At 50.8% G+C, this 19,479-nt stretch overlaps 1 protein-coding gene across 1 annotated transcript in view; it reads left to right on the top strand.

The window, feature by feature from the left end:
- Window positions 1-19,479, top strand: part of mdfi (MyoD family inhibitor) — a 57,245-nt gene that overhangs the window by 23,366 nt on the left and 14,400 nt on the right. The window contains exon 3 of the mRNA XM_055917664.1: window positions 5,108-5,245. Within this exon, the coding sequence (XP_055773639.1) occupies window positions 5,108-5,245 (138 nt within the window). The remainder of the gene's footprint in view (window positions 1-5,107; window positions 5,246-19,479) is intronic.

The following is a 19,479-nucleotide window of genomic DNA, read 5'->3' as shown; positions in this document are numbered from 1 at the left end:
CCAATTACACACTCCCTGACAACTCGAGACATCTGTGGCATTGTGTTGTGTGACAAAACTACATATTTTAGATTGGCTTTTTATTGCCTCCAGGACAAGGTGCACCTGTGTAATGATCATTCTGTTTAATCAGCTTCTTGATATGCCACACCTGTCAGATTATCTTGGCAAAGGAGAAAGGCAGGGATGTAAACAGAAGAGTACACAAAATCTTAGCAAAATAATATTCTTGTGCCTCCAGAAAATTTCTGGGATCTGTTATTTCAGCTCATGAACCAACACTTTACATGTGTTCATATTTTTGTTCAGTATAGATAGAAAGAATGATACAACAATAGATTGAACAATAGATGCCCCTGATTTTCAGACACACACACACACACACACACACACACACACACACACACACACACACACACACACACACACACACACACACACACACACACACACAGAGAGAGAACAGTCAGTGTATTGACGGCGGCTCCCCTGGCTAGTGCTTTAATATCTGGTTCAGGCCCTGATTGACTATAATGGAAGCAGCATGGCGGCCGCTGCCTTTGAAATGTCTTCCACATGCGGAGGAGGGACACAGGGAGTGTGTGTCTCTGTATATGGGGCAGTGTGTGAGCGGGGGAGAGACCGGGTGTAGAGGAAGCATTTCCCCTCATCTATGATCCTGCTCACATCCAGGTCAACACACGCAGTGAGAACACACACACTTTTCCTGTTTATCCTGGCATGTTGTTTTGATGCCTTTGATATTTTCCATTAAAGATGAAGAGTATATTGATATTAATAATGATGATGATTAGTTTTTCTGTGTAAACATGTTTACTTCTACCATGTTTGAGGGTTTTTGATGACTCAAAAGTCAAATATGGATTTTAGTTGAGAGTATTGGATTTTGCTCACTGAAATATAAAGGAAAGAGGAAATAACAGTGCAGCCATTCTCACCTTCAAAATGGCTACTGTGTTGTAGTTCATGTGTACTGTTTGTAAGGACACTGTCAGATGTGTGCTTACTGGTAGCGAAGTCAGGTGCAGGAGAGCAGAGATTTGTGAACAGGCGCACACTTTATTTAGGAAAAAGTGCAAAACAGTCACAAGAATTATGTTTAACAATAAACATCTTCGTGAAAAATAACACGGAAAAAACAAGCCAGTCTGGTGCATCGACAATACACACGTAACACAAACAATCTTACAGAAAGACATGAGGGGAACAGAGGAATAAATACATGTAGATTGATTGGGGAATGAAAACCAGGTGTGCAGGGAACAAGACAAAACAAATGGATATATAAAAAATGGAGCGGCGATGGCTAGAAAGCCGGTGACGTCTACTGCCGAACGCCACCCGGAGAAGAAGAGGAGCCGACTTTGGCGGAAGTCGTGACATACACAGCTTCCCAGAAGCCTTTTTTAGCAAAGTTGACACACAACGAGAGTGTGGCGATACATTTGTTTTTGCAACAACACAGTTACAGAATATACTGCAACATGTGGTTACGGACAAAGGAACCAATATTTTCCGTAAAGGCAGACGTTTACAGTAGTTTTAAAGAGCTTTTAAAGTTCTCTCAACAGTAGTTTTAAATAAGCTGTTAAAAAAGTAGATAATATGAGCAAGCGAGGCACCTTGGTTTTTTATAAACCTCAGAGAAACACGTGGCGTCTGTAGTAGAGACGTGGCGTCTGTAGTAGAGACGTGGCGTCTGTAGTAGAGACGTGGCGTCTGTAGTAGAGACGTGGCGTCTGTAGTTGAGACGTGGCGTCTGTAGTTGAGAAGTGGCGTCTGTGCTCAGAACTCTCTCCTGGACCTTCTGGCTGCTCTACAAACAAACACTTACTCTGAAAAGCTGTTTGAACAGCATCTGTCTAACTATAATGTAGTCTAATGTGTTTCCCCTTCCCTGTGTGTTTCTGATGAGAGTAGGGTCCAGATGGGAGGAAGACTAGTAGTTTAAAAAAAAATGTAACCCCCTTTTTCGTGGTACCCATCATTAGTAGTTACTATCTTGTCTCATCGCTACAACTCCCGTACGGGCTCGGGAGAGACGAACGTCGAGAGCCATGCATCCTCCGAAACACAACCCAACCAAGCCGCACTGCATCCAACTCAGAAGCCAGCCGCACCAATGTGTCAGAGGAAACACAGCACACCTAGTGACCTGGTCAGCGTGCACTGCCCGCCACAGGAGTCGCTAGTGCACGATGAGACAAGGATAGACCCTCCCTAACCCAGACGACACTAGGGCAATTGTGCATCGCCCCATGGAGCTCCCGGTCACAGCCAGCTGCGACAGAGCCTGGGCTCAAACCCAGAGTCTCTGGTGGCACAGCTAGCAATGTGATGCAGTGCCTTAGACCACTGCGCCACCCGGGAGGCTGAACTTGTGTATCTTATGTGAGAACTACATGTATGGGGGTGATGAATAGTGAGTAGAGCTCCAGAAGATCAGAACTGCTGATGTGGTCACTGTTACCTACTTCACCACGATGGGAGGGAGAGAGGGAAGGAAGAAGAAAGATAGGGGAAAGAGTGGTAAAATAGAGGGAAAGGAGTTGAGGACAGAAGAGTGAGAGACTGAGAAACAGAAGGGAGAAGGAAGAGACAGGATAGAGAAGAGAGAGTAGAGTAAATAAACGGGGCTGGGGTGGTTGAGGCCTTCCGCAGGGGGGGGGGGGGGAGGGAGAGCGAGAGAGCGAGAGAGCGAGAGAGCGAGAGAGAGCGAGAGAGCGAGAGAGCGAGAGAGCGAGAGAGCGAGAGAGAGAGAGTCAGATGGCAGATCAAACCCAGCTGGCTCCCATTTGCCCAGGAATGAGTCTGCACCTCTCAGAGGCCCAGAACCTGTGTGTAGCCCTGCATAATTACAGCTTCATTATGGACCGCCTGGCACCAGCAGGCACATATAAATGTATACTCATGTATACATACATTTAATGCACTATATATATGTCCTCACATACATTTAATGCACTATATATGTCCTCACATACATTTCACAGGCATGCACATACACCCCTAAACAGTCAAAAGGGGTTGGATTTTACTGTCTCCAGATGCACACATCACACACATCACACACATCACACATACTCATACACTCCCTCACACAATGATGTTCTCACTCTCTCTTTGAGGGAGAGGAGTCATTATACAGTCTGTGTTCCATCCAGTGAACAGCTTGAAGGTTGGAAATGACTAGCAGTAGACGTTCAATGGCAGAAGGGATATGTCCTGTTAGTGGAATCTACAATATGAAAGGGAGTGTGTGTGTTCCCGGTCCATGTGTATAAGTATTATATGTGGTAGTCCTTGAGTACATTGGCAACTCTATCAAAGAACAAAGCAGCTACAGTGATAAAATATTGATGTTTCAGGAACTTGTCTGGAGGAAGAGGAGACATTCAATAACTTCAGAAGAATTCAAGTATAACAGTTAATAGCCTTTAAGTAGCCTTCATAAAGGCTTTGTGAATGTGTATTGCCTTTGTCCCAGTCTCTCTTCTCTCGCTGTTCTCGCTCTGTTACCTCCAGATTAATGTGAGTCCTGTCTCAGAGTCTCTTCTCTCTCTGTTCTCTCTCGCTCTGTTACCTCCAGATGAATGTGTGTCCTGTCTCAGAGTCTCTTCTCTCTCTGTTCTCTCTCGCTCTGTTACCTCCAGATGAATGTGTGTCCTGTCCCAGTGTCTCTTCAGTCTCTGTTACCTCCAGATGAATGTGTGTCCTGTCCCAGTGTCTCTTCAGTCTCTGTTACCTCCAGATGAATGTGTGTCCTGTCCCAGTGTCTCTTCTCTCTCTGTTACCTCCAGATGAATGTGTGTCCTGTCCCAGTGTCTCTTCAGTCTCTGTTACCTCCAGATGAATGTGTGTCCTGTCCCAGTGTCTCTTCAGTCTCTGTTACCTCCAGATGAATGTGTGTCCTGTCCCAGTGTCTCTTCTCTCTCTGTTACCTCCAGATGAATGTGTGTCCTGTCCCAGTGTCTCTTCAGTCTCTGTTACCTCCAGATGAATGTGTGTCCTGTCCCAGTGTCTCTTCTCTCTCTGTTACCTCCAGATGAATGTGTGTCCTGTCCCAGTCTCTCTTCTCGCTCTGTTACCTCCAGATGAATGTGTGTCCTGTCCCAGTGTCTCTTCTCTCTCTGTTACATCCAGATGAATGTGTGTCCTGTCCCAGTGTCTCTTCTCTCTCTGTTACCTCCAGATGAATGTGTGTCCTGTCCAATGTTCTCTAAAAAATGTTTAATCACTGAGCAAATTTCAGGTCTGCTGAGCTTCTGTGCAACTTCCGGGACACATGTTTACTGCTGTACCTGCTTTAAGTTAGTTTCAACAGTGGCCAAGTAGGCTACTGTGGCTATTTGATCATAATGTAGGCCTACCAGAGTGGCCTACCATCAAAAACAATGGAGAAATGCATCCCATGACATTTTAACATGTAAATAGCTGTTCTATCGTTCAGCCTACAGTAGCAGCTAATATGTGGTGTTTAACGTTAAACGTTGATAGTGTTAACTAACGGGGAAACGTTGATAGTGTTAACTAACGGGGAAACGTTGATAATGTTAACTAACGGGGAAACGTTGATAGTGTTAACTAACGGGGAAACGTTGATAGTGTTAACTAACGGGGAAACGTTGATAGTGTTAACTAACGGGGAAACGTTGATAGTGTTAACTAACGGGGAAACGTTGATAGTGTTAACTAACGGGGAAACGTTGATAGTGTTAACTAACGGGGAAACGTTGATAGTGTTAACTAGCGGGGAAACGTTGATAGTGTTAACTAGCGGGGAAACGTTGATAGTGTTAACTAACGGGGAAACGTTGATAGTGTTAACTAACGGGGAAACGTTGATAGTGTTAACTAACGGGGAAACGATGATAGTGTTAACTAACGGGGAAACGATGATAGTGTTAACTAACGGGGAAACGTTGATAGTGTTAACTAACGGGGAAACGTTGATAGTGTTAACTAACGGGGAAAACTCTAGAAAGTTGAGTGAAGTTCAATCTTGTGCTTCTCTGCGGGACATTTCTTCTGTGTGGCAGTCTGAGGGGAGCTGTCCCTCTGTCTTCTCTCTCTCTGTTACCTCCAGATTTGGACAGGAGCATGGAGCCCCTTATCGAGAGGCCAAAGGTTAAACCAGAGGGGTTGCTAGGAGACGCGGAGAACGGCAACAACAACAACAGTCTCTCACAGCCGGACCTGACGACACCTAGCAAGATCATTACCTGTGAGTTACACACACACACACACACACACACACACACACACACACACACACACACACACCTACAGTATATCACAAAAGTGAGTACGCCCCTCACATTTTTGTAAATATTTGAGTATATCTTTTCATGTGACAACACTGAAGAAATGACACTTTGCTACACTGTAAAGTAGTGAGTGTACAGCTTGTTTAAGTGTAAATTTGCTGTCCCCTCAAAATAACTCAACACACAGCCATTAATGTCTAAACCGCTGGCAACAAAAGTGAGTACACCCCTAAGTGAAAATGTCCAAATTGGGCCCAATTAGCCATTTTCCCTCCCCGGTGTCATGTGACTCGTTAGTGTTACAAGGTCTCAGGTGTGAATGGGGAGCAGGTGTGTTCAATTTGGTGTCATCGCTCTCACACTCCCTCATACTGACTGGTCACTATAAGTTCAACATGGTACCTCATGGCAAAGAACTCTGAGGATCTGAAAAAAAGAATTGTTGCTCTACATAAAGATGGCCTGGGCTATAAGAAGATTGCCAAGACCCTGAAACTGAGCTGCAGCACGGTGACCAAGACCATACAGCGGTTTAACTGGACAGGTTCCACTCAGAACAGGCCTCGCCATGGTCAACCAAAGAAGTTGAGTGCACATTCTCAGCGTCATATCCAGAGGTTGTCTTTGGGAAATAGACGTATGAGTGCTGCCAGCATGAGGGTAAAGGTGATGGACTGGCTAAGCATGTCTCCAGACCTAAACCCTATTGAGGGTTGTGTGCGTATGCTTGTATATACACAAGCATACGCACACAATTGTACACACACACAAACAACCATACTCTCACACACACGTCTGTCTGCACATATGTACACACTCTCTCACGCACACACATACAAATACATACATGGCTTTGAATGTTTGGGTTCCATTACTGAGCCCCGGTGTTGTGAGTCACACCGTCTGGACCCTGAATGAACACACACAGCCCTAAGAAATAGTTCAGATACACACTCTCTCACCCCTCTGAATTGAATTGTCAACAGAGGGATTAAAAAATAAATCTATTTAGCCATTTTTTTTAACTAGGCAATTCAGTTAAGAACAAATTCATATTTACAATGATGGCCTACCGGGGAACTGTGGGTTAACTGCCTTGTTCAGGGGCAGAGCAACAGATATTTACCTTGTCAGCTCGGGGGTTCGATCAAGCAACCTTTCGGTTACTAGTCCAACGCTCTAACCACTAGGCTACCTGCCTTTTAGCTCTACATGCCTCTACATGCTGCGGCCAAATGAAACACCTCTCCTCCATTTGACTATTTCCTCTCTGTTTGGTGGTGACTGTGATTGCTGGGAGTCGCTATGACTACTGTACCTAGGTGACTCTGACAGTATAGCTTTTGGCCGTGTCCGTCTCTCCCCCGTATTCTCTTGGGCATCTTTGTGAAGTATGAACCATCGTTTATGTAGTAATATAGGCCATTACCTGGGCTTACAGTTTATCGTTAGACCTTTTGGATTAGGGGGGGTCACAGTTCAAGGCCTGGTCCTGGCTAGAAACTCCATCCCAAATGGTAAAGGTGGATCACAGAGCTGAACAAATGTCCTTCACTGACCCCTAAACACCATATTAGAGGTCGACCGATTATGATTTTTTAACGCCGATTATTGGAGGACCAAAAAAAGCCGATACCGATTAATTGGCCGATTTAAAAAGAATATGTATTTATTTATATATATATATATATATATATATATATATATATATATATATATATATATATATATATATATATATATCATACACACACACACATTTTTGTAATAATGACAATTGCAACAATACTGAATGAACAATGAACACTTTTATTTTAACCTAATATAATAAATAAATAAAATCAATTTAGTCTCAAATAACATGAGAACATATGTTAAAACGAACCACCAGCTTTCATGGGTCTTCAATATTCCCAGTTAAGAAGTTTTAGGTTGTGCAGAAAGCAGAGCTTGTCTGCATGGTTGTAACGGCCGTTGGTGGAAGAAGATGAAGACCAAAGCGCAGCGTGGTACGTGTTCGTCATGTTTATTCCAAACTGAACACTAAAATGCAAAAACAACAAAGAGACAGCCGAAACAGCTCCACACGCACACTAAACGCACACTAAACAGAAATTAACTACCCACACCACACAGGTGGGAAAAGGAAATCGGCCCTAATTAATCGGCCATTCCGATTAATCGGTCGACCTCTACACCATATGGTCCCACAATACAGTACTGCATTCACTTCCTGCTGGAAAAGCAGCCCTGGCATCAATAACATACAGATACTGTACACAAACATACTGACACACACATACATTCCTGTATCCCCCTAAACCCCTAACCATCACACATCATCCCACTGTATTCCGGCCAGGGGTCCTCTGCTCCAAGCAGCGTGAGCCACTTCCTGATAGTTACTGAGTTACCGCAAAGTAACTCCAGGAGCTGTAATGATGGTGTGTTTAAGAGGCTGTGTCAGAGAGAGAGGGATTGGGTAATACTAGGAGAGGGACTGGGTTTAGGGTTATGGGGGAATTGGGTAATGTTGAAATACTTATGAAACAGGTTTCTGTGGGATTTTAGCTTTAGCTGTTTGTGTGTGTGTGTGTGTGTGTGTGTGTGTGTGTGTGTGTGTGTGTGTGTGTGTGTGTGTGTGTGTGTGTGTGTGTGTGTGTGTGTGTGTGTGTGTGTGTGTGTATTAGTCTGGGTTTGTATTCAACATTCTTCTCTTATTTTATGTCCCCCATAAAACCAGCTCCATACACTGTGCTGCAAGAGTTACTAGACTACGACAAAATGTACAAGCCCCATCTCACACCTTCTTCCATCCCCCTGTACCTCCTTACCCCCTATACCTCCCTCCATCCCCCCTATACCTCCCTCCATCCCCTGTACCTCCTTACCCCTTATACCTCCATCCCCGATACCTTCCTCCATCCCCGATACCTTCCTCCATCCCCTATACCTCCTTCCCCCCTATACCTCCCTCCATCCCCCCTATACCTCCCTCCATCCCCTGTACCTCCTTACCCCTTATACCTCCATCCCCGATACCTTCCTCCATCCCCGATACCTTCCTCCATCCCCTATACCTCCTTCCCCCCTATACCTCCCTCCATCCCCCCTATACCTCCCTCCATCCCCTGTACCTCCTTACCCCTTATACCTCCATCCCCCTGTACCTCCCTCCATCGCCTTATACCTCCTTCCCCCCTATACCTCCCTCTATCCCCCTATACCTCCTTCCCCCTTATACCTCCCTCCATCCCCCTATATCTTCAACCCCCTATACCTTCATCCCCTTATACCTCCCTCCATCCCCCTATACCTACACCCCCCTAAACCTCCCTCCTTACCACCTATACCTCCTTCCCCCCTATACCTCCCTCCATCCCCCTATACCTCCATCCCCTATACCGCCCTCCATCCCATATATCTCCCTCCACCCCCTATACCTCCATCCCCCTATATCTTCATCCCCCTATACCTCCCTCCTCCCCCTATACCTCCTTCCCCCCTATAGCTCCCTCCATCCCCCTATACCTCCCTCCTCCCCCTATACCTCCTTCCCCCCTATAGCTCCCTCCATCCCCCTATACCTCCATCCCCCTATACCTTCATCCCCCTATACCTCCATCCCCCTATACCTCCCTCCATCCCCCTATACCTTCCTCCATCCCCTATACCTTCCTCCATCCCCCTATACCTCCCTCCACCCCCTATAGCTCCCTCCATCCTTCTATACCTCCATCCCCCATACCTCCCTCCATCCCCCCTATACCTCCCTCCATCCCCCTATACCTCCCTCCATCCCCCTATACATCCCTCCATCCCCCTATACCTCCCTCCATTCCCCTATACCTCCCTCCATCCCCCTATACCTCCCTCCATCCCCTTATACCTCCCTCCATCCCCCTATACCTCCCTCCATCCCCCTATACCTCCCTCCACTCCCCTATACCTCCTTCCACCCCCCTATACCTCCCTCCATCCCCCTATACTTCCCTCCATCCCCCTATACCTCCCTCCACTTCCTTATACCTCCCTCCATCCCCCTATACCTCCCTCCATCCCCCTATACCTCCCTCCATCCCCCTATACCTCCATCCCCCTATACCTCCATCCCCCTATACCTCCCTCCATCCCCCTATACCTCCCTCCATCCCCCTATACCTCCCTCCATCCCCCTATACCTCCATCCCCCTATACCTCCCTCCATCCCCCCTATACCTCCCTCCATCCCCCCTATACCTCCCTCCATCCCCCTATACCTCCCTCCATCCCCCTATACCTCCCTCCACCCCCCTATACCTCCCTCCACCCCCCTATACCTCCCTCCATCCCCCTATACCTCCCTCCATCCCTTATACCTCTCTCCTTCCATCTCCCTATACCTCCCACCCCCTATTCCTCCCACCCCCCTATTCCTCCCACCCCCCTATTCCTCCCATCCCCCTATACCTCCCTCCTCCCACCCCCCTATACCTCCCTCCTCCCATCCCCCTATACCTCCCTCCTTCCATCCCCCTATACCTCCCTCCTCCCACCCCCCTATACCTCCCTCCTTCCATCCCCATATACATTGGAGCAAAAAAGTATTTAGTCAGCCACCAATTGTGCAAGTTCTCCCACTTAAAAAGATGAGAGAGGCCTGTAAGCATAGGTACACTTCAACTATGACAGACAAAATGAGGGGGGAAAAATCCAGAAAATCACATTGTAGGATTTTTAATGAATTAATTTGCAAATTATGGTGGAAAATAAGTATTTGGTCACCTACAAACAAGCAAGATTTCTGGCTTTCACAGACCTGTAACTTCTTCTTTAAGAGGCTCCTGTCCTCCACTCGTTACCTGTATTAATGGCACCTGTTTGAACTTGTTATCAGTATAAAAGACACCTGTCCACAACCTCAAACAGTCACACTCCAAACTCCACTATGGCCAAGACCAAAGAGCTGTCAAAGGACACCAGAAACAAAATTGTAGACCTGCACCAGGCTGGGAAGACTGAATCTGCAATAGGTAAGCAGCTTGGTTTGAAGAAATCAACTGTGGGAGCAATTATTAGGAAATGGAAGACATACAAGATCACTGATAATCTCCCTCGATCTGGGGCTCCACGGAAGATCTCACCCCGTGGGGTCAAAATGATCACAAGAACGGTGAGCAAAAATCCCAGAACCACACGGGGGGGACCTAGTGAATGACCTGCAGAGAGCTGGGACCAAAGTAACAAAGCCTACCATCAGTTACACACTACGCCGCCAGGGACTCAAATCCTGCAGTGCCAGACGTGTCCCCCTGCTTAAGCCAGTACATGTCCAGGCCCGTCTGAAGTTTGCTGGAGAGCATTTGGATGATCCAGAAGAAGATTGGGAGAATGTCATATGGTCAGATGAAACAAAAATATAACTTTTTGGTAAAAACTCAACTCGTCGTGTTTGGAGGTCAAAGAATGCTGAGTTACATCCCAAGAACACCATACCTACTGTGAAGCATGGGGGTGGAAACATCATGCTTTGGGGCTGCTTTTTGCAAAGGGACCAGGACGACTGATCCGTGTAAAGGAAAGAATGAATGGGGCCATGTATCGTGAGATTTTGAGTGAAAACCTCCTTCCATCAGCAAGGGCATTGAAGATGAAACGTGGCTGGGTCTTTCAGCATGACAATGATCCCACACACTGCCCGGGCAACGAAGGAGTGGCTTCATAAGAAGCATTTCAAGGTCCTGGAGTGGCCTAGCCAGTCTCCAGATCTCAACCCCATAGAACATCTTTGGAGGGAGTTGAAAGTCTGTGTTGCCCAGCAACAGCCCCAAAACATAACTGCTCTAGAGGAGATCTGCATGGAGGAATGGGCCAAAATACCAGCAACAGTGTGTGAAAACCTTGTGAAGACTTACAGAAAACGTTTGACATCTGTCATTGCCAACAAAGGGTATATAACAAAGTATTGCGATAAACTTTTGTTATTGACCAAATACTTATTTTCCACCATAATTTGCAAATAAATTCATTAAAAATCCTACAATCTGATTTTCTGGATTTTTTTTCTCATTTTGTCTGTCATAGTTGAAGTGTACCTATGATGAAACAGGCCTCTCATGTTTTTAAGTGAGAGAACTTGCACAATTGGTGGCTGACTGAATACTTTTTGCCCCACTGTACCTCCCTCCTTCCATCCCCCTATACCTCCCTCATCCCACCCCCCTATACCTTCCTTCTCCCATCCCCATATACCTCCCTCCTCCCATCCCACTATACCTCCCTCCTCCCATCCCCATATACCTCCCTCCTCCCATCCCCATATACCTCCCTCCTCCCATCCCACTATACCTCCCTCCTCCCATCCCCATATACCTCCCTCCTCCCATCCCCATATACCTCCCTCCTTCCATTCCTCTATACCTCCCTCCTTCCATCCCTCTATGCCTCCCTCCTACCATCCCCCATATACCTCCCTCCTCCCATCCCCCTATACCTCCCTCCTTCCATCCCCATATACCTCCCTCATCCCATCCACTATACCTCCCTCCTCCCATCCCCTATACCTCCCTCCTTCCATTCCTCTATACCTCCCTCCTTCCATTCCTCTATACCTCCCTCTTCCATTCCCCTATACATCCCTCCTCCCATCCCCCTATACCTCCCTCCTCCCATCCCCCTATACTTCCCTCCTCCCATCCCCCTATACCTCCCTCCTTCCATCCCCCTATACCTCCCTCCTCCCATCCCCCTATACTTCCCTCCTCCCATCCCCCTATACCTCCCTCCTTCCATTCCTCTTTACCTCCCTTCTCCCATCCCCCTATACCTCCCTCCTCCCATCCCCCATACCTCTCTCATCCCATCCCCCATAAACCTCCCTTCTCCCATTCCTCTATACCTCCCTTCTCCCATCCCCCTATACCTCCCTCCTTCCATTCCTCTATACCTCCCTCCTCCCATCCCCCTATACCTCCCTCCTTCCATTCCTCTTTACCTCCCTTCTCCCATCCCCCTATACCTCCCTCCTCCCATCCCCCATACCTCTCTCATCCCATCCCCCATAAACCTCCCTTCTCCCATTCCTCTATACCTCCCTTCTCCCATCCCCCTATAACTCCCTCCTTCCATTCCCATATACCTCCCTCCTTCCATTCCCATATACCTCCCTCCTCCCATCCCCCTATACCGCCCTCCCATCCCATCCCATCCCCCTGTACCTCCCTCCTTCCATCCCCCTATACCTCCTTCCTCCCATCCCCCTATACCTCCCTCCTCCCACCCCCCTATACCTCCCTCCTCCCATCCCCCTATACCTCTCTCCTTCCATCCCCCTATACCTCCCTCCTCCAATCCCCCTATACCTCCCTCCTTCCATTCCTCTATACCTCCCTCCTTCCATTCCTCTATACCTCCCTCCTTCCATTCCTCTATACCTCCCTCCTTCCATCCCCCTCCCTCCTCCCATCCCCCTATACCTCTCTCCTCCCATCCTCCTATACCTCCCTCCTCCCATCCCCCTATACCTCCCTCCTCCCATCCCCCTATACCTCCCTCCTTCCATCCCCCTATACCTCCCTCCCATTCCTCTATAACTCCCTCCTTCCATCCCCCTATAACTCCCTCCTTCCATCCCTCTATACCTCCCTCCTCCCATCCCCCATATACCTCCCTCCTCCCATCCCCCCTATACCTCCCTCCTTCCATTCCCCTATACCTCCCTCCTTCCATTCCCCTGTACCTCCCTCCTTCCACCCCCCTATACCTCCCTCCTTCCATTCCCCTGTACCTCCCTCCTTCCACCCCCCCTATACCTCCCTCCTTCCATTCCTCTTTACCTCCCTCCTCCCATCCCCATATACCTACCTCCTCCCATCCCCCTATACCTCCCTCCTTCCACCCCCCCTATACCTCCCTCCTTCCATTCCTCTTTACCTCCCTCCTCCCATCCCCATATACCTACCTCCTCCCATCCCCATATACCTCCCACCTCCCATCCCCCTATACCTCCCTCCTCCCATCCCCCTATACCTCCCTCCTTCCATCCCCCTATACCTCCCTCCCATTCCTCTATAACTCCCTCCTTTCATCCCTCTAACTCCCTCCTTCCATCCCTCTATACCTCCCTCCTCCCATCCCCCATATACCTCCCTCCTCCCATCCCCCTATACATCCCTCCTACCATTCCCCTATACCTCCCTCCTTCCATCCCCCTATACCTCCCTCCTCCCATCCCCCTATACATCCCTCCTACCATCCCCCTATACATCCCTCCTCCCATTCCTCTATAACTCCCTCCTTCCATCCCTCTATACCTCCCTCCTACCATCCCCCATATACCTCCCTCCTCCCATCCCCCTATACATCCCTCCTTCCATCCCCCTATACCTCCCTCCTCCCATCCCCTATACCTCCCTCTTCCATTCCCCTATACCTCCCTCCTCCCATCCCCCTATACCTCCCTCCTCCCATCCCCCTATACTTCCCTCCTCCCATCCCCCTATACCTCCCTCCTTCCATCCCCCTATACCTCCCTCCTCCCATCCCCCTATGCTTCCCTCCTCCCATCCCCCTATACCTCCCTCCTTCCATTCCTCTTTACCTCCCTTCTCCCATCCCCCTATACCTCCCTCCTCCCATCCCCCATACCTCTCTCATCCCATCCCCCATAAACCTCCCTCCTTCCATTCCCATATACCTCCCTCTTCCCATCCCCCTATACCTCCCTCCTTCCATTCCTCTATACCTCCCTCCTCCCATCCCCCTATGCCGCCCTCCTCCCATCCCCCTATAACTCCCTCCTTCCATTCCCATATACCTCCCTCCTCCCATCCCCCTATACCGCCCTCCTCCCATCCCATCCCCCTGTACCTCCCTCCTTCCATCCCCCTATACCTCCTTCCTCCCATCCCCCTATACCTCCCTCCTCCCATCCTCCTATACCTCCCTCCTTCCATCCCCCTATACCTCCCTCCTCCCATCCCCCTATGCCTCCCTCCTTCCATCCCCCTATACCTCCCTCCTCCCATCCCCCTATACCTCCCTCCTCCCATCCCCCTATACCTCTCTCCTTCCATCCCCCTATACCTACCTCCTCCCATCCCCCTATACCTCCCTCCTTCCATTCCTCTATACCTCCCTCCTTCCATTCCTCTATACCTCCCTCCTTCCATTCCTCTATACCTCCCTCCTTCCATCCCCCTCCCTCCTCCCATCCCCCTATACCTCCCTCCTCCCATCCTCCTATACCTCCCTCCTCCCATCCCCCTATACCTCCCTCCTCCCATCCCCCTATACCTCCCTCCTTCCATCCCCCTATACCTCCCTCCCATTCCTCTATAATTCCCTCCTTCCATCCCCCTATAACTCCCTCCTTCCATCCCACTATACCTCCCTCCTCCCATCCCCCTGTACCTCCCTCCTCCCATCCCCCTATACCTCCCTCCTTCCATTCCTCTATACCTCCCTCCTTCCATTCCCCTATACCTCCCTCCTCCCATCCCCCATAAACCTCCCTCGTCCCATCCCCCATAAACCTCACTCCTCCCATCCCACTATACCTCCCTCCTCCCATCCCTCTATACCTCCCTCCTCCCATCCCCTATACCTCCCTCCTTCCATTCCTCTATACCTCCCTCTTCCATTCCCCTATACCTCCCTCCTCCCATCCCCCTATACCTCCCTCCTCCCATCCCCCTATACCTCCCTCCTCCCATCCCACTATACCTCCCTCCTCCCATCCCCCTATACCTCCCTCCTTCCATCCCCCTATACCTCCCTCCTTCCATCCCCCTATACCTCCCTCCTCCCATCCCCCTATACCTCCCTCCTCCCATCCCCCTATACCTCCCTCCTTCCTTTTCTCTTTACCTCCCTTCTCCCATCCCCCTATACCTCCCTCCTCCCATCCCCCTATACCTCCCTCCTCCCATCCCCCTATACCTCCCTCCTCCCATCCCCCATAAACCTCCCTTCTCCCATTCCTCTATACCTCCCTTCTCCCATCCCCCTATACCTCCCTCCTTCCATTCCTCTATATCTCCATCCTTCCATCCCCCTATACCTCTCTCATCCCATCCCCCATAAACCTCCCTTCTCCCATTCCTCTATACCTCCCTTCTCCCATCCCCCTATACCTCCCTCCTTCCATTCCCCTATACCTCCCTCCTCCCATCCCCCTATGCCACCCTCCTCCCATCCCCCTATACCTCCCTCCTTCCATTCCCATATACCTCCCTCCTCCCATCCCCCTATACCTCCCTCCTTCCATTCCTCTATTCCTCCCTCCTCCCATCCCCCTATGCCTCCCTCCTCCCATCCCCCTATAACTCCCTCCTCCCATTCCCATATACCTCCCTCCTTCCATTCCCATATACCTCCCTCCTCCCATCCCCCTATACCGCCCTCCTCCCATCCCATCCCCCTATACCTCCCTCCTTTCATCCCCCTATACCTCCCTCCTTCCATTCCTCTATACCTCCCTCCTCCCATCCCCCTATGCCGCCCTCCTCCCATCCCCCTATAACTCCCTCCTTCCATTCCCATATACCTCCCTCCTTCCATTCCCATATACCTCCCTCCTCCCATCCCCCTATACCGCCCTCCTCCCATCCCATCCCCCTATACCTCCCTCCTTCCATCCCCCTATACCTCCCTCCTCCCATCCCCCTATACCTCCTTCCTCCCATCCCCCTATACCTCCCTCCTCCCATCCCCCTATACCTCCCTCCTTCCATCCCCCTATACCTCCCTCCTCCCATCCCCCTATACCTCCCTCCTTCCATTCCTCTATACCTCTCTCCTTCCATTCCTCTATACCTCCCTCCTTCCATTCCTCTATACCTCCCTCCTTCCATCCCCCTCCCTCCTCCCATCCCCCTATACCTCCCTCCTCCCATCCTCCTATACCTCCCTCCTTCCATTCCCCTATACCTCCCTCCTTCCATTCACCTGTACCTCCCTCCTTCCATCCCCCTATACCTCCCTCTTCCATCCCCCTATACCTCCCTCCTCCCATCCCCCATATACCTCCCTCCTCCCATCCCCCTATACCTCCCTCCTCCCATCCCCCTATACATCCCTCCTTCCATCCCCCTATACCTCCCTCCTTCAATTTTCATATACCTCCCTCATCCCATCCCCCTATACCTCCCTCCTCCCATCCCCCTATACATCCTTCCTCCCATCCCCCTATACATCCCTCCTCCGATCCCCCTATACCTCCCTCCTTCCATTCCTCTATACCTCCCTCCTCCCATCCTCCTATACCTCCCTCATCCCATCCCTCTATACCTCCCTCCTTCCATTCCTCTATACATCCCTCCTCCCATCCCCCTATACCTCCCTCATCCCATCCCACTATACCTCCCTCCTCCCATCCCCCTGTATCTCCCTCCTCCCATCCCCCTATACCTCCCTCCTTCCATTCCTATATACCTCCCTCCTTCCATTCCCCTATACCTCCCTCCTCCCATCCCCCTATACCTCCCTCCTTCCATTCCTCTATACCTCCCTCCTTCCATTCCCCTATACCTCCCTCCTCCCATCCCCCTATACCTCCCTCCTTCCATTCCTCTTTACCTCCCTTCTCCCATCCCCCTATACCTCCCTCCTCCCATCCCCCTATACCTCTCTCATCCCATCCCCCATAAACCTCCCTTCTCCCATTCCTCTATACCTCCCTTCTCCCATCCCCCTATACCTCCCTCCTTCCATTCCTCTATACCTCCCTCCTCCCATCCCCCTATGCCACCCTCCTCCCATCCCCCTATACCTCCCTCCTTCCATTCCCATATACCTCCCTCCTCCCATCCCCCTATACCTCCCTCCTTCCATTCCTCTATTCCTCCCTCCTCCCATCCCCCTATGCCTCCCTCCTCCCATCCCCCTATAACTCCCTCCTTCCATTCCCATATACCTCCCTCCTTCCATCCCCCTATACCTCCCTCCTCCCATCCCCCTATACCGCCCTCCTCCCATCCCCCTATACCTCCCTCCTTCCATTCCTCTATTCCTCCCTCCTCCCATCCCCCTATGCCTCCCTCCTCCCATCCCCCTATACCTCCCTCCTTCCAATCCTCTATACCTCCCTCTTCCCATCCCCCTATACCTCCCTCCTTCCATTCCTCTATACCTCCCTCCTCCCATCCCCCTATGCCGCCCTCCTCCCATCCCTCTATAACTCCCTCCTTCCATTCCCATATACCTCCCTCCTTCCATTCCCATATACCTCCCTCCTCCCATCCCCCTATACCGCCCTCCTCCCATCCCATCCCCCTATACCTCCCTCCTTCCATCCCCCTATACCTCCCTCCTCCCATCCCCCTATACCTCCTTCCTCCCATCCCCCTATACCTCCCTCCTCCCATCCCCCTATACCTCCCTCCTTCCATTCCCATATACCTCCCTCCTCCCATCCCCCTATACCGCCCTCCTCCCATCCCATCCCCCTATACCTCCCTCCTTCCATCCCCCTATACCTCCCTCCTCCCATCCCCCTATACCTCCTTCCTCCCATCCCCCTATACCTCCCTCCTCCCATCCCCCTATACCTCCCTCCTTCCATCCCCCTATACCTCCCTCCTCCCATCCCCCTATACCTCCCTCCTTCCATTCCTCTATACCTCTCTCCTTCCATTCCTCTATACCTCCCTCCTTCCATTCCTCTATACCTCCCTCCTTCCATCCCCCTCCCTCCTCCCATCCCCCTATACCTCCCTCCTCCCATCCTCCTATACCTCCCTCCTTCCATTCCCCTGTACCTCCCTCCTTCCATTCACCTGTACCTCCCTCCTTCCATCCCCCTATACCTCCCTCTTCCATCCCCCTATACCTCCCTCCTCCCATCCCCCATATACCTCCCTCCTCCCATCCCCCTATACCTCCCTCCTCCCATCCCCCTATACATCCCTCCTTCCATCCCCCTATACCTCCCTCCTTCAATTTTCATATACCTCCCTCATCCCATCCCCCTATACCTCCCTCCTCCCATCCCCCTATACATCCCTCCTCCCATCCCCCTATACCTCCCTCCTCCGATCCCCCTATACCTCCCTCCTTCCATTCCTCTATACCTCCCTCCTCCCATCCCCCTATGCCGCCCTCCTCCCATCCTTCTATAACTCCCTCCTTCCATTCCCATATACCTCCCTCCTTCCATTCCCATATACCTCCCTCCTCCCATCCCCCTATACCGCCCTCCTCCAATCCCATCCCCCTATACCTCCCTCCTTCCATCCCCCTATACCTCCCTCCTCCCATCCCCCTATACCTCCTTCCTCCCATCCCCCTATACCTCCCTCCTCCCATCCCCCTATACCTCCCTCCTTCCATCCCCCTATACCTCCCTCCTCCCATCCCCCTATACCTCCCTCTTTCCATTCCCATATACCTCCCTCCTCCCATCCCCCATAAACCTCCCTCCTCCAATCCCCCTATACCTCCCTCCTTCCATTCCCATATACCTCCCTCCTCCAATTCCTCTAATGCTCCCTCCTTCCATTCCCATATACCTCCCTCCTCCCATCCCCCTATACCTCCCTCCTTCCATTCCTCTATACCTCCCTCCTCCCATCCCCCTATGCCGCCCTCCTCCCATCCCCCTATACCTCCCTCCTTCCATTCCCATATACCTCCCTCCTCCCATCCCCCTATACCTCTCTCCTTCCATCCCCCTATACCTCCCTCCTCCCATCCCCCTATACCTCCCTCCTCCCATCCTCCTATACCTCCCTCCTTCCATCCCCCTATACATCCCTCCTCCCATCCTCCTATACCTCCCTCCTCCCATCCCCCTATACCTCTTCCATCCCCTATACCTCCCTCCTTCCATCCCCCATAAACCTCCCTCCTCCCATCCCCCTATACCTCCCTTCTCCCATCCTCCTATACCGCCCTCCTCCCATCCCCCTATACCTCCCTCCTCCCATCCCCCAATACCTCCCTCCTCCCATCCCCCTATACCTCTTCCATCCCCTATACCTCCCTCCTCCCATCCCTCTATACCTCCCTCCTCCCATCCCCCAATACCTCTCTCCTTCCATCCCCCTATACCTCCCTCCTCCCATCCCCCTATACATCCCTCCTTCCATTCCTCTATACCTCCGTCCTTCCATTCCTCTATTCCCTCCCTCCTTCCATTCCTCTATACCTCCCTCCTTCCATCCCCTCCCTCCTCCCATCCCCCTATACCTCCCTCCTCCCATCCTCCTATACC

This window comes from Salvelinus fontinalis, chromosome 3 (genome assembly GCF_029448725.1).
Source record: "Salvelinus fontinalis isolate EN_2023a chromosome 3, ASM2944872v1, whole genome shotgun sequence".
Lineage (NCBI taxonomy): Eukaryota > Metazoa > Chordata > Actinopteri > Salmoniformes > Salmonidae > Salvelinus > Salvelinus fontinalis.
Note: the sequence above shows the minus strand (reverse complement) of the source record. Positions and strands in the feature narration are given on the sequence as shown.